This window comes from Coenobita brevimanus, chromosome 61 (assembly GCF_032717465.1).
Source record: "Coenobita brevimanus isolate Jiangsu-jjx chromosome 61, ASM3271746v2, whole genome shotgun sequence".
NCBI classification, from domain to species: domain Eukaryota; kingdom Metazoa; phylum Arthropoda; class Malacostraca; order Decapoda; family Coenobitidae; genus Coenobita; species Coenobita brevimanus.
In genome coordinates, this window is record NC_137014.1 from 1,722,318 (window position 1) to 1,738,885 (window position 16,568).

At 39.6% G+C, this 16,568-nt stretch overlaps 1 protein-coding gene across 1 annotated transcript; it reads right to left on the reverse strand.

The window, feature by feature from the left end:
- Positions 1 to 4,408: 4,408 nt before the first annotated feature.
- Positions 4,409 to 12,742, reverse strand: LOC145403612 (uncharacterized). Its single transcript, XM_080275289.1, has 6 exons — positions 12,602 to 12,742; positions 11,800 to 11,963; positions 11,166 to 11,239; positions 9,594 to 9,794; positions 7,206 to 7,320; positions 4,409 to 4,622 (listed from the first exon to the last, which is right to left on the reverse strand). The coding sequence occupies exons 1-6, from the start codon at positions 12,729 to 12,731 to the stop codon at positions 4,413 to 4,415; spliced, it is 894 nt and encodes a 297-aa protein (XP_080131415.1). The 5' UTR covers positions 12,732 to 12,742; the 3' UTR covers positions 4,409 to 4,412.
- Between the last annotated feature and the right edge of the window lie 3,826 nt (positions 12,743 to 16,568).

The following is a 16,568-nucleotide window of genomic DNA, read 5'->3' on the forward strand; positions in this document are numbered from 1 at the left end:
TGTCTGTCTGTTATATCGTGTTGACAACTGGCTCGATTTTTGTTGAATCGGTGGAAAAGGTTTTGTGGCATTCAACATAAACATTGGCATGTAGCATGCTACATGAAACAACAATGTTGACTTGTCGCAGTCAACATGACTCCTGGCTGAATGCCGCATGCAAAATACATGTTGAAAGCCAGGCAAGTCGCATGCTACATGTTGCCTGTGTTGCCCCGGTGGAATCGCGCCTTAAGGAACATCGATTCACGGCACAGGATGTCCCTGCAGGGGGAACTGCTTGCCTGTGGTTGATGGGTCTGCTCAGGTAGGCAGACCAGGGTTACTCTACTGCTACTATTACACTTCTCTATATGAACTTCACTAGCATTAGGAAGGGTTTCTCCCTCTGTGGAGAAGGTTTGGTCTTGCAGTGGACCTAATTGGATTGATACAGTTGCAGACAAGAAAGAAAAAGTGGGAGAAATGGAAGAGTTCAGATGGGTAACAAGATGCTCAAAGAGGCATCTTCGTAAGTGTGGAGGCTGTGCTGTTTATGCATGGTAAAATGTGAGAGGTATGAAAGATATCGCTTCAGAGTAGAATTCGGTTGTATTTTAAAGGGTAGAATTGCCACTCAGGATATGAACAGAACTTTGCATGAATGTATGTGCATCTTATACTCTGGCAGAGGGAGTGAAATCTATGCAGCTAATTCACTTTACACTGAATAGTTTCCCTTACCACCGTACATTATGTAGTTGTCATACTAAATAATCTCTTACTCTTTATGTTAAGCAAAATTGAAATAGACTGTAAGTTAATTTTCTGTGTCAGATGTGCCAGAATTCTCAGAGGATAATAAGGGTGAATCCCCAGTGCTAGGACCAATGGACCATATAGATCTGGAAGGCAAGGAGATATCTTTGGAGGGACCGCTACATCTCTCACCAGGAATACACTACCCTGGTGTGGTCTCAGACTGCCAACCCTACAGTCACACTACCACTGAGCTATTCTGACCCCCTTCATAGAGGATATCTGTCTGTGTAGCTGGCTTACTGAAAACCTTGTCAAAATGAAAATCATTTATCTTACAGGATGGTTTACAAAGTTATATTCAGAATCAGAGAAATTACCTGTGTAAAAAATACAGGTTCTCTCTTCATTATATTCAGAAACTTTGCTGTACACATTAATCCTTGAGTAATTAGCCTACTAGAAGCACTGTGGTATAACATAAGGTAAATGATGGGGAGTTAAGAGCCTCATGAATATGGGAACTAAATCCGCCCAACTATGGATGGATGTACTGAAAAAGAGCTTCTGTCTCTGTTCTGTCAATCACCAGACACCTTAATCTGATAAGGGATGGCCACAGATACATCGCCTCAATGTCATCCTGTCCTTTGGCATCTCCAAGTCACAGATTTCTTTATATACCTCTCCATTCCATCCCCAGTCTCCTCCTCTCTCACATACACTCCCCTTGTCATTCTTCATCCTGTCCACATGGCCAAACCATCTCTATCTATCTATCTCCATCTCAAAAGTATTTTTCCCATTGCCATCTTCCACATCCACATCAGTATCACAGCACTCCATTTCCTCACATCTGTCTGTCTTTCCATGTTACTCCACATGCTCCTGTCTGATAACTAATTTCCATTGCTGTCACACTTGACCTCATTTTATTTTGTTTTGTTTTAAAATGTTCTAAAATGCCTACGTGCTTTTGCCATGTTCACTTAATGATGGCCTTCCATGCTGCTCGATCTCAAGCAGCCCATTTTTTCGGTTCCCTATCCCTGAGGTCATACTGTATGACCTTGTCCCAGGTCTTTCTTCAGTCTGCCCCTCCCAACTCAACCCTTAGTCAAAAAATTACATTCTGAAAATGGAACCAGTAATTTATCAATCTTACCCCAGTGCCTGGAAATGCAGGTGCTAAGGAAAACTGTCATGAAGGAAATTCAGGGGATAGTATATGCAAATGAGAGTATGAATTCAGTCAAGCTGCTTTATTTATGAGAAATGTGTTCAACAAAAATACATCTTGAAATCTCCATCCATCCATCCATCATCCAATCCTACATTGCCCCACAAGGAGCGTAGGAGCCCAGGGCTAGGCAGTTGGTCCTGACATTTAAGATGAAAGTGATTGTCTTAGATAATTCTTCTAATAACTACAGCAACCATTCACTTCAGCTACATAATCTGTCAGGCAGTAGCAACATTTTAAAGTTTGAAAATGACAGGGACAAAAGTAACTGAAGATACTGGAAACTTTGTTCTGAAATATATTACTAGTGTTCTACAATATTAATTAACTCTTCCATGGTCCCATCTTTTCCAGTATTTTCTACCAGCTAATGCCAACAATTTTACTAAGCTAAGAATGTGTCACAGAAACTTGAGAATGTAAATATGGTTACAGTTAACTACTTATGATGATGATGATGATGATGATTAACTACTTATGGTTGAGATAACTTGTGTTCTATTCCTGCTAATACCAGATGATCTTATTCAGCTAAGAAAGAGTCTAAGGAGCTTGAATGATGGAGGATTAGTCATTCCATGCTTTTTGATGGTTAGGGAACAAACACTCATGATCAGCAAAAATCTGCAAATAATGAACACCCATCTGAAAAAAAAACGCCATGTTTTAACTATGTGACTACCTTTAAAAAATAAATAAATAAATTTTAATCAAGAGTACAGTACTTTGCAATGGTTTACTCATGTGAAAAAATGGGACCACCTTGTCCAAAACTACTAAAAACAAGGGATGACTATTACAAATCGTAAACTTTGCACTATACAGTAAACCCTCGATATAACGAACCCTTTTATAGCGAACTTCGGATATAACGATCGACCATTTCCAGAGCGAACTTCCGCCGGATATAGCGAACTTTGGTCACTATATCCAGTAGAAGTTCATTCCCTGGCATGGTAAGTGTACTGTAACTACATTAAATTACAGGCATTGTATTTATATGTACAACTTCATACAGGATGGTATTTACTGTACATGTACTGTACAACTACATAAACCACTGAATTCTCCATGTGAAACTTCATAGAGTAAGTTGTGGTTGCGCACACAGGACCGAACGACTCCACGGATATAGCGACCTTGGGTCGGTAATCCCTCGGTTAATAACGACCATCGGATATAGCGAACTTTTGGATATAATGACCCACCCCTCCCCCCAATTAGTTCATTATATTGAGAGTTTACTGTACTTAAATGATGCTCAAAATGTAAGATCATAAAAAAATATATTGCGGATCAGCAGATACTTTTTGACCTTGAGGGCTCAGTGCTCAAGGCCTTTTGTGTGTTGCAAAAAACTGTGTACAGTAATCAGCAGCCATAATAAAATAGTGATGTCCTCTGATTAATTCAATGAAAACCATAAATTCTGTTGCATGGTTGGAGGAAAAAAGAGTAGTCTGTCATCTAGTTCTTTACTGATCCATCATGTGTGTAGAAGTCTGAGGCTAATTTGTTTACTTTTGACATATTAGGTGTGAGTTACCAGCCACATAGTTCTCAGTGGCATAATACGATCTGTATACCTCATCTATCTCTTCGATATAAACCCTTAATCCATTTGTAGAACCTTAGCTCACTGGACTACCAGGCATTCATTTGGTTATACAGTCTTCCTCCAGTGAAGTGAATGGATTCCTTAACTACAAGCAACCATTTGGCATTTTACCTGAATGTCTTGCTAAATCAAGTGAGTGGATGGTGAACTGTACTAAAAAAGCAGGACAAATTAACATCTTCAACTAAAAGTATTTTATATTATATTTGTGTGATTCCATACGATTATATTCGGCTTAGGGAAGATGTTCTTAACGGGTGAGGTTCGAAATAACCTAAGTGATTAACTCCTTCACTATTAGAGATCCTCATAAGTAGAATAAAACTGTGAGGTCACAGTCTTGTTAAGAAAGAGACATCTTCAGACTGGACTATGGCAGTGTACTGACAGTATATGTTAATTTTTTATTGCTGTATTCCATCCATTCACAGCAACTGTCCTTTTAACTCCTTTAATACCCTATCATGTTTCACATTACAGTACATTCTTGCTAACTTCAGACTATTTTTGTCAACTTAGAAGACCCCTGCCATGGCAGAAAGGTAAATGAGAGCCATAATTATCTGACCTTTCCTTTCAAAAGGATTTTCTTACACATATCAGTAGCGAGAATAAACCACAAAATATGGCATTATGTTGAAGGAATTAAACATAAAATATAAAATTACTAAAATACTGTGAAACTTTTACTTCAACCTTGTGAGCCTAAATTAAACTACATTAGAGATTTTGGTCCATCCATCCATCCATCATCCAATCCTACATTGTCCCATGAGGAGTGTAGGAGGGTACGGTAAAGAAAATAACCACATATCATTTCTTTGATGATGGAGTACTAGTAAAGAACTTTGCTTTGCGAGCCTTGGCAGCTTCTTTCTCAGCTTCTTCATCATCACATTCATCAGTATCATCACCCTTTTTAGATTTCAGCATGTCTTCTCTCAGCTTGGGAAGCTGCTGAGCACATGTGTCCAACTCACTTCTTGATCCAGACCTGACAAAAATGTCACACATATGCAGCAACTGGAAATGAAGTACATACTTATATTAAGAAGTATCACGCTCATTCAAAAAATGTATGCTGAAAAACAGCAGATAAATCACTAAGAGCTAAAACTTCACATATAACAAAATGAGACTGAGGAGGGTCTCTGCTCCAGTCTGTTCACATTTGGAAATGAAATAGGAACCTGGGTTTGAAAAATGACAGTTGCATATTGTTGCTGCTGTTGCTTAACCCTAGTTTTCTGGCCAAGGGGCAAGCAACTGCTTCTACAGGGACCTCCTATGGGTACAGTAGAGTGCAGTACAGTGAATGCAGTGTGTTGGGAACCAGATTCCTCTTGTGGTAGACAGCAAGTCACCAGGGTCCTTCCCCATGGTGAGGTGCTGGGAAATATGAAGAATTTGGCTCTTGGATGGATGCTGCAACTGCTTTGCTCCATCCAGGGTGCACAGTGCCACCACATGTAGGCTCCTCATCAGTGCCACTGCATACTGTATAGTAGTCCCCCGTGAATGCCTTCCTTGTCAATCATTCTCTGAGGACAAAACAGTCTGAAATGACAGTTTTGAACACTACAGCATGGTCTTTGTGCACCCTCCTCCCAGTAATACATGCCATGCTGCCAACAACATGGGATGAAATGCGATACAAGTTTTAGGTCATAAAATTCACTATCATCATCAAAACATGATTGTCATTACCTAGACCATTATTCCTCCTAAGGACAAGATGAGGTAGGCTCTACAGGCATGGAAACAGAAAGCCTAAAAAGTAGGATAACTACCAACAGCCTACCCAGTGAAGTGAACCATATAATTATTCACACATCATTCAAGACAGCAGAATCCTTGCTCTAACATACAAACACAACTATTTGCATTTTTTTTTCTTTTTACTCTTAACATACTGTACTTCACAGGCACCTGTCAAAGTCATAACAATAACTTTTTCGAGTACACTTCATATGCTATCATTCGCTTGAAACATATTTGTTTCATGAACTTTCCATACCCTATCTTCTCACACATTGATTTACCATACCCATCCACCTTCTTCTTGGTCAAACATGACTTTTTCACATTCTGTCTATCTATCTATCTATAGCCAGATGCCTTAGTCCTGTAAGGGGTGGCCACAAACATATCACCTCCATGTTGCCCTGTCCCCTGCCATTACGCTGCTCTCCCCCCAACTCACACACCCCTCTCTCACATACCTCTTATCTCCATCCCTCCATCTCATCCTCAGTCTCCCCCTCCCTTTCCCCCCCTCATTCACATACACTCTCCTCATTTGTCTCTCCTCTCCATCCTCTCCACATGGCTTTCTATCACATCCACACCATAATGTTCCTTCACTTCCTCATTTGTCAGTCTGTCTCTCCATGTAACTCCATAGGCTACTCTCAGATAACTCATTCCCACTGCTTTCTCTCTCTTTACTTGTGTCCTTCCAACAAGGTCCAAACTCTGCTTCCATAGGTTAAAGGTACTATGACAATAGTATCATGCTGCATCTTTTTAACTTCCCTGGTCATTACCCTATTTCTTATCACAGCTTTCAAAGAACCAACAACCTTCCTTCCCTGTTGTACCCTTTCAAGCTCTTTCAAATTCATTAATATACATCCATTTCACCATCCCAACTACTGTATAGCAACTCTTCCTATACAATCGTACTGTCAAAGTACACACTCTTATATGCTTAAGTTATGGATATCCAGGTATGGTATGCTTTTTACCTTAACATGCATTAACAAGATGCCAAGAAAACTGTGATGCTATCTTGCAAGCCTTCACATTTATGTTTGTCCTATCACTGAGCATCATGGTACTATGACCAGAAGTTTATATGGACATGAGGTGGATTACCAGCTGAAGTTATCCTTCTCCTGCAATCCACCATCCCCCTTTCAAGGAAATGAGAGGGAGTTCAGGGACACTTGTGTGAGCAGCCAGAGGAACCATCAACTCATATCTGTGTCACCAAATGAAGGCATCCCTCTCCAGCAAGTGTTCTTTAAAGGTATGGGGGCGTGGGACGAGGCTACAGTAGTCTAGTATATTTAATGACAAAACGAGGCTGCAGTAGACATGTACAGTACATTTAAAGACAAAATGAGGCTACAGTAGTAAAGTTCATTTAAAGACAAATGACCAACCTCCTTCCCCTGGTGGCATTACCTGGCTGAAAAGCCTCCACTCACCTCTTGGGAATTAATCCTATGGATGATTGTCACTATGACTGGTTATTTTAACCAATGGTCCACCAAAAGCCCCCCCCCCACCAGTTGTACAGTAAATTAACCATTTCAATTCAATTATCTATTTTAATTATATTCTTGTATCCAGCACATGATGATATTCAACTTTGGATGGACCTCTAGTTGTGAATGGAGTTCATGAGGGCTGTATTTAATCCCTCCAGTTTGAAAAGCCTTCCATAGGGCTAAGTGAAACTGTCTGGACATAACAAGAAGTACAAATTACATCACTGAACCCAAGGAGGCAAGTTAAGTTTAAAGAAGTTATACAAATGTGCGAGATTTACCATCCTGAACTAGTGGTGTTGTCTCAAGCAAGATGTATGTGGAGACTTACCATTCTGAAGTAGCGGTGTCTGCCCCAAGCAATGCCTAAGTTGCTCACAAGACCCTGAATCATGGCCACCATCACCAGAAGTTTCGACTCGCGGTTATTCACCGATTTCTCCAGACTGGCCAAAGAAAAAGTTACTTATGGGCTCAACACCTTCAGTATGATGACACAAAATAAAACTAACAAACAACCCACTATGCCCTCACTGTAATGCAACCGCAACACCACAACACGCTTACCTCATTCATTTCACTCACCTCACCTGCAGCACCCCATACACTACACACTCACCTTATGCATCTCAGTTTTTCAGCACATACTATCCTCAATGTAATGCAGCCTCTCATGCCACAATAGTTACTCACTTATGCACTTCACTCTTACACCAGAATCCTTCAATGTAACTTCTACAAAAGATCTCTGGAGATGCCTGGCTGAAGAGGCCATTTGCCTGCAGTCCAGTGGGTTCACATCCAGATGAGCCAGGGGCCACAGCCATAGTATGATCATCTATCTTTTTTTGTTTGATTCCTGTAGACAACAAAATTATGTTTTCTGTCCTAAGAGAAACTCATCAAAGTGAATGTGTTAGATACAGTAATCATTAACTTAAGTATGTTGATGCCTTTTCATACTTGATACCATTGAAACTTCTCACACTGAAGGTGTTAAGAGACTACAAGACATTACTAGTTCAAAATATACCACTTATATTTCAGTCTTGGAAAGTAATCCATCCAGCCATCTACCAATCCTGCATTACCAGGCATCCACTCATTTGATGTACACTAGTGCTGCTGTACTGACTGACAAGCTTAATGGTCTCCTATAACCAAAGAAACCTTAAGGAAAACCCCTCTAACGTGGGGCCCCTCTAACTTGAACCCCACGTTACTTAGACATATTCAGTGTAACCAGGAGTACTGTACAAGTTATATGATGTACCTGGGTAATTGGTGTGTGACTTGAACAACCACTCACTCTGTTTAAATAAATAACAAAATATTCTTAAGTGTTTGTAGCTCCTTCTATGGAAAATAATTTAATGTTTAAATAAATATGCACGATTGCAGTGCTAGACTCTCTTCCTTTGCTATGTACATAGCAAGTTGCCTGCTTTTGCCTCAACCCATTTCCATCTAACTTATGCATCTATGCATCTCACTTGCATTTTTAATAAATAACAAAATACTCTCAGTGTCTGTAGCTCCTTCTGTGGAAAATAGTAAAATGTTTATGTAAATATCCATGCTGGTGGTACCAGCCTATCTCATCAGTGTTGTGTAGTATGTAGCTAGTTGCCTGCTTTTGGTTCTGCTTGTTTCCATCTATGCATCTCACTCTGACTTTTAATAAATAAGAAAATATTTTCAGTTCCTGTAGCTCCTCCACTGGAAAATAATAAAATGTTTATATACATGCTAGTGGTGCCAGGCTATCTGCTTTGTGTCCCAACTAGTGACCTACTTTTGTTTCTCCTCATTGCCTATTCATCCATGCATCTCACTCTCACTTTTAATAAATAGCAAAATAGACGATGCCTGTAGCTCCTTCTGTGGAAAATAATAAAATGCTTATGTGAACATGCACACAGATGGCAACAGGGTGACACCACCAGGCTGTTTACCATGTGTTATCTAATTTACAAGTTAGTCACCAACTTTCTTCTACTTGTAACCACCTACAAATCTTGCTCCCAGTATTAACAAATAGCAAAATATCCTTAGTACCTGTAGCTCGTTCTGTGGTGGAATGTACCTATAATGATTGTAGATGTGTTTAAAGTGAGTGAACGATTGTAATTATTTGTTTTTGTTTGTAAGGTAAGAAAAAGATATACAGGAAAGATGTCATCTAAAAAGACTTTCAGCCCTAGTCCTAAGCCTGTTCCCTGAAATAAACAAATGTCTGTCTACCCAAGCAAATGCTATTCTAAATTTATCTGCTATAATTCAGACAACTTTGTAACTAGGACAGCCCCCACCCCTCAATAGTCCGAATAAGTGGGGTTTTATTGTATTATCTTGGGTGGTATACATAACATATAACCAAGTGATACTTGGTGGTTGGGTTATGGTGGTTCAACTAGACAAGGCCTGTATAGGTTTACATCTGAGATGGTTGGGGTTATTACTCGAATAATGTACCTCACGGAAAAGTAAAGCTTGGTCACTGCCACCTTAATTGTCAAAACCAAGTAGTCTAACCCAAGGCCCGTAAATTCCAGATGGGGGGGAGAAGAAAAAAAGAAAATCTGGATGACAGACAGAAAAACAGCAAAAAGAAAGTAGGATAATAAAAATGCTTTATGCTGACAACTTCATGTACTGCATATGAGAACTAGCTCTTATTTTCTCCATTCACTCATAACCTCAGTAATACAAAACTTACTCTTTTTCCTTTTCAGTGTCTGCAGGTCGGTGTGCACGAACATCCTTAGTAGCGATCCATTTGCGTTTGATGTCCTTGACCAACTGGTTATACTTGATGCGCAGCTGCAAGATCTCATGATCCAAATCCTGTTTTTCTTTTACAACTGCTGCCAACTCACTACATGTTTTTGCATTGTTGGTAAGATGGGTAATCATTGCTCTGTTCAGGGACATGAGAGGAATTAATTAGATACTGGTGTAATTTTTTACCCACTAGGCTTTTATCCAGGGGTGGAGAGAGAAGGGGGTTTACAGTTCATTACCTGTACAGTATGTGCATTGCACCCCACCATAAGAATAGTGGAAGAAAGAAGGAAGATATCAAGCGTAACTAAGAAAATCACTCAGGGAAAAGTGACTGGTTTCTCTTAATTGTCTGAACAAGGTTGCCTTGCCCCACACATCTCTACACAATATAAGATTAGATGATAGAAGTATGTTATTGGAGCTTCTTGCTAACCAGAGTTTTAAATGCTTAGTTAGAAAATGAGAAAACTATATGCAGAAAACCCTCACAAGAGAAACATGATTACTACCAGTTTTCAATACAAATCAGAAATATGTTCCGAAGTATCATAACTTTTTTCATACATCAAAGAAATTGGGGAAACTGCCAGATCAGCTTTATAAACACCAATGGAACGTTCACTGGCAATTTTTCTGTGGAATTAACATCAAAATAGTAACTTAAAGGAGGATTTACTGTTCAGTACTTACATTGTAATATAAGATGGAGTACAAAAAATACTATTTTCTATTTTTTTAAACAAAATTATTATATTCAGCTAAGAAGGAGACTTTTTTAAACTGGAGGCATTAAGATATAACCATTCGTCAGTTTCTTTCCTGAACTATGCAGGTACAGTATTCTCTTAGGCTGAATAAAAGAACTTGGTTACAGCTAGTATTTAAAAAAAAATATACAAATTGAAGGAGTCAACACATGGGAAGGGAAGATTTAAAGCACATTTCATTGATCTCCTTTAGGGCAAACTCCATTTTTTTCCAAACTCTGCCACCAGATGATTTAATCAGGTCAAGGGAGATGTCTTGCCATAGAGGGGATGATGATGGCTATATCTAACCCCTTCACCCTGAAACGTCTACCCATAGGTAAATAAAAATCATCTAGAGACAACAGGAATGAAAAAATACAGTATTATTTTGTCCTCTGACTGAAGGGCTAGCAAATTAAAGGAGAAAGTAAGCCCCATGTACAATGTCCCACCCTCTTTCATGCTGATTTTGGACCATGATATCACCACATTAACTCCCTCAGTCCAAAGGTGTATTTGCTTATTTTTTTTTCTTCCAACCACCCATCAGTTTTTTCATCTTCAGAAATACTTTTTGAACTGAAGTTTGATATAGCCTTCATTAACCCCTTCAGTATAAAGATCTGTCCTATACTGAACAGAATGGTTAAGTACTGTAGCAAGAAATAATGGAAATATTAGTCACTGGGCTGAAAGGGGAAGATATACTTCAGCAGTAATATAAAAAATCTACATCCCATACAAAATAAACTTACTCTTTCTGTGGAAAATTGGCAACAGGTTCTGCTAAGTCCACTTGAGTCATGCTGCTACTCACTGCCTCCTGTACCTGCAAAGCCAAAGTTACTGTTTCCTTTCATGTCTGTTTCTAGCATCTTTTCTTTAGTGATTTATTTTGCATAGCCACTTGTGATTTATTTTGTATAGCCACACCTTTCTATTACCGGTACCTTAACTTGGCCCAAAATTTTTTCTTTTTCCAGTTTATTTTACAGAGCTCAGTGGCTGAAATAGACATCTGTATGGCTCTACATCCTTTCCAAAGCACTTTTTCCTGACCAGCATCATACTCTAGTGTAAATTTATTGCAACAACTCAGCAATCTAGATGAAGAGATGTCAGTTCTAGGCCAGGTTAATGTAAAAAGAGTATAGTGTGTTATTCATATCTCTAATACAGTACCAACACAAACTGCATAATTTTTGTGGATTTAGGAGGGTTTCAAGCTCCACTTCCATAGCAATATATTAAATATGCACAGCTACACCTTACTACAGTACTGTATGTTTTTCATAATACCAGCACACTGCATAATATGCTTGTGGGCTTAGGACAGTTTTAGGCTCCTTGTTCATTGTGATATGATGATTTATTCTATTATTTTCATACCTCTATTTTGTGAGCCAGTTTTTGGAATGAAAACTGTGCCAGCTGGTGGTTGAGGAGTGCATCCTGGAGCTCATCGATCTCAGTCGTTAGCTGTGTCCTGTCACTCACATTCTCTTGGGCCCCAGTTCCTGCCTCAGTCTCACCTGCCTGATGTTCTTTCATTGCTGAAAAGTGAATTGGTATTTATAACAGTTACAGTAATCATAACAGAACTCATCATCCTGACCTCTCTTTCTTACCTAAGGATGGGAATGCAGAAATACTTCTTTGTACTTTTGCATGCGATTTTTAACCTATCAAATCTTCCAGAACTATACGGTAATATGATGTTTGTATGCCATAGTTCCTTTTTACACCTATCACATTAAATAGAAAAATTGTCACAGAAACTACACAGTGCAAGAAATTATACAGCATCACAGTAAAAAGTAATGTACAGTATATTGTAGTAAAGCTAGGAAAACGTGTGATTACTGGTATATTGCTGACAAGTGATGGGTATATTTTAGTTCATGTGTGAAAATTTGTGAAAATTATCCCTGAATGGACAAAAAAGCTTTGATTCAAAGCTAAGCTCATTGCTGTTCTTGGAACTTCAAGCATTGTTAAGAGATTTCATAAATAGGCTAGCAACCTTGAAACCTGTGTGATCATGATTTAGTGTTGATTGCTGATAGTACAGTCATCAATCTGCTTGAATTCTGACCTATCAAGAACCAAATGAGGTCCAACCTCCCCCCCCAACACAACACAACACAAAACACGCATGCACGCTAGCATACACACACACACACACACACACCATATATGTGAGCAGCACGAAGTTGGGTGGTGCGTTCATGGAGGCTGAGTGTATGGTGAAGTGAGTTGAGGGTGGTGAGCCGCTCCAATGCCTCCACACGCTCCAGTGCTGCCTGAAGCTCAGCAGGCATCTTCCTCTCTACTGCCATATTGCTCTCACTCACCACCTTGGAGGGTCACTGTATGAAATAAATCAACACTTACACTACAATTCGTCCTCTTAACGGTACCCTTTGAATCTGATTGTGCCCTTCTAGTTTATTCTTGCTTTTCCAGACCCAGTCATTCAACTGGGAAAGATGTCTCATAGTGGTTATTGTTTTTGTTGTTGTTGAGTAACCCCAGTCTGTCTGGGTGAGCAGATCTATCAACCACAGGCAAGCAGCTGCCCATGCATAGCCATCCCATGCTGTGGACTGATGTTCCCTTTCGGCAGAGAGTACCTCACCACAGCGAGGTGTGGTGAAGAATGTGGAGGTTTGGTTCCCATATAGATGCCACATTTGCACCTCTCCAGCCAGTTAACAGAGGCACCATAGTAGGCTGCACATCATTCTGTTATTTGGCAATATGGTTACCACCCAGTGTTGTAACTCGTTTCTGCAAGCACTTCTGGTATGTCAGACTGTGATTAGTTGAAACCTTACCACCATGAGCTGCCTTTTGTCAAATTGTAACACTGCCTTTTGTCAAACTCTAACACTATAATTATTTTGCAATTGAAGTATAAAAAGGAATTTCATAATTATTATAATAATTGACTGCATATCCCGGCAATCCTTAAGATAACATAGGACCACCTTATTATTCATTTTCTTCTGTTTTTTTCTTTACATAAGCCCTTTGTGGAATTCTTTGATTATTTTGTGAGTGCATTTTCAAGTTTCAGTGTGTTTTATTTTTTTTAAGTGATGAAATGCATTAAAAAAAAAAAAAAAAACAATGTTTGCTTAAGGACGGACACCATCTTGTGGTGTGCGAAGACAAATGCCATCGTAGAACACCATGTTTTATCGTAAATACCCTTATCAGTGCCTATTTATTCAAACCTAACCTAACTTTTTGTAACAATCCAACCTTATTTCTCTCTCTCTCTCTCTTTTTTTTTTTTTTTTTCTAACTCTGGGCAAAGGCTTCAGGGACTATCCCAAGGCCCAGTAGTCCTCCTGCACACCTCCACATGTCACCAGCTCGGTGCTACCATGCACCGTCAATACTGAATACATGCTAGGGCTGTCTCATACTGGACTAGTGTACTGGTATTAGCGGGGGTAGTTTTACGACATAGCGGGTCATCTGGTGGTTCAGTAACGTGTGCTGTTATGAAATTCAGATCCCTAAACCGTTCCCTGCCTCCAGCTGGGATTCAATCCTGGGTCTATTAGGACTGCAGACCGCCTCTCTTCCGATTCAGCCACCACCTCCCCCTTGCCTAACCTAACCAAACTTTTCTTAATGTATCACTTACTGTACATATTCCTAGTTTCCTTGTTTAATGGTGGTTCATCATACTCAAAAACACACTGCTGTACACTTACACAGTCACTGAATCAGTTCAGAGGTGGGTAAAGAATTATGAGTACCTTAATTCTTTACCAAATGGGCATGGCGATTTCATCTACGAGATATTATAAAAAACTCATGGTCTCAAGATACGTAATTTTGGTACATGTGCAACACAGATAGTTAACTGTTGAATTACGACTGCAAGAAGTGATTGGAAAAAACAAAATATACTTATTCTTGGGTATTTAAGGAAGCAGCCAGGTAGTCCGCAGCAGTGTTTAACGATGTTCTCTCTGACTGGCTGCGTTGTTTACCAGCCATCGCTGTGACTGGACATATCATTGTATAAAACATACTCAACTGTACACAAACACTAATAACCATGTCAAAGCTATAGGAAATAATGATTTAAACCTAACCTAACTTTAATTTGACAGCCAGCTTTTGCATTTAAAAATATGCATTAGGAACCTTTGATGTGGCCAGCTGCTGGTAGATTTTGGTGGAGTATTTACACATTCTAAATCCTCATCAGTAGCTTTAAGAGGTAAGTTAATATTAATAATACGCAGTAGCTGTGATAATCCATGAAGCATAACAAGTAACCAGTGACTCATTCCAGTAGAAAATATGGGAAAGCCGCGCCACTTGGTAAAGAATAAATTAAATTTGCAGATTTTTAAGAGGTGGTCTTATGTCTCTTTAAGGATTACCCATATCCCAACTTCCCCAAGTTTCCTTGTCAGGACGAGTGATATTATACCCAGTATTCCATCTCGCTCTTTTAAAGTCCTTCAAACTTATCAGTCATTACTAATGCGGCAGAAAAGGGCGATGATTCGAAAGCCAACAAATTCCACAATAAACAAATATCAGGTACAGGGAAATAGTTCTGATGCGAGGGCCCCCGTTTGTCAAACCTATTTTACGAGAACTCTACCCTAGACTTTGGGCATCCAGCATATCAGCTACAGTAAATGTACGCGAAAATGGAATAAAATATCCTTGAATGACCGTTTGCTGGTATAAAACAGTTAAAAGCTGCAAATAAAATATGCGTCCTACCGCAACAATCGTACTGTCCGCCTCACTCCTCAGCTGTGTTTTGAACATAATGATTGTCTTCGACTTGGGACGTATACACTACTGTTCTGTTTTGCAAAGTTTTTGGATTTTGTGAAAAGAACATGTATAGTCTGTAACTCGATACTAATGACAGGTGTATGTATCTGAAGCTGCTTAGTAATAATTCAAAATTTGTGGATAAATACCCCCCCCCCCTTTTCCTGCTAATACGCAGCTATGCGTACAGCACATGGCTATAATGCCTTTGCAGTTTATAGACAGTCTTTTTCCCTGGTCTGGCGTGACTGAAAGTGATGTCATGTATTGTTTTTTGTTACTACAAAGAACAGAGAAGTGAGCTACAGGATGAGACGATACAATGTCAGAGAAAATTTGAGGAAATAAAGAACAGGGAGGACAGTGTAAAATATGTATTCTAGAGAACAGCACGAGGGGTGATGGAAGCAGAGAAGTTTTTGTCAAGGTTATAGAAGTTAGAAGAAAAGCGATTTCGTAGACAGAAAATGAATAATAGTTGCCGTCCCTGGAGCAACCCGGGTCAAACTCAGTAGAGAAGTTGACGAGGGGCGGCGAGAAGGTGGAAGGACACCGCTGTCAGTGGTGGGGATATAATATGTGTTTCTGACACGTCATTTGAAACAACATGCAAAGTTAAATGAATGACCCACGAGTGAAGTGTTTGCAAAGCACAAGTCGACAGTTTTGTGCTAAGTTGGATGACTGTCACTCCGTCTCCAGTGACAAGTTGACAACCAGACATGTTGGAAGTGGGTGTTTAAAACTAGGCTTATTTTCCGTTCTCTGGCGCTTTTTTTTTTTTTTTTCGAAATTGATGAGTCGTTCTAGTGATGTTCAAAGGTCAACGTGTTCAAGCAACACACCCATGCGTAGAGGTTGGCTTGGTAGCCCTGTGATTACGAGATGAGTATACAGTACTACTAGTACTGGATATGGGGTGTGACTGAACAGGTGATATTCAGAGAAGTGCGGTGGTAAAGATAATGAGGACTCACAGACTATGACGTCAAGAAATGTGCCGTACTGTTATTCACGAGAAGAGTATTGGATCGTGAGGCACGGTGAAAGAAATAAAAATAGTGTCCACGGATATGCAACATGGAGAGTAGATGGAGTGTTTGCTGAGGAAAGCATCATGGCCGCAAAGTGGATGGGATATACCGTATGTCACGATGGTGTTCATAGTTCACAACTCACTTGGCTGACGTTAATAAAAGGGACCACAGAACTGATGCACCTATTATGAAGCTGAATGCGGTGGTAAACTAGTCATGCGAGGGACTGGCGAAGCTGATAGGCAAATATATTTCGTGGAGTGTATGGGCTTGTATTAGATGGTATGAGACTATTGCTCCCAG

What these genes read in the sequence shown, in the direction of transcription:
- LOC145403612 (XM_080275289.1), bottom strand. Translation starts at nt 12,731, where the DNA reads ATGCCTGCTGAGCTTCAGGCAGCACTGGAGCGTGTGGAGGCATTGGAG. An exon ending in TCGTGCTGCTCACATATATG is followed by an intron (nt 11,964 to 12,601) that starts GTGTGTGTGTGT and finishes TTCACTTTTCAG; the next exon opens with CAATGAAAGAACATCAGGCA. An exon ending in GCCAATTTTCCACAGAAAGA is followed by an intron (nt 9,795 to 11,165) that starts GTAAGTTTATTT and finishes GTCCCTGAACAG; the next exon opens with AGCAATGATTACCCATCTTA.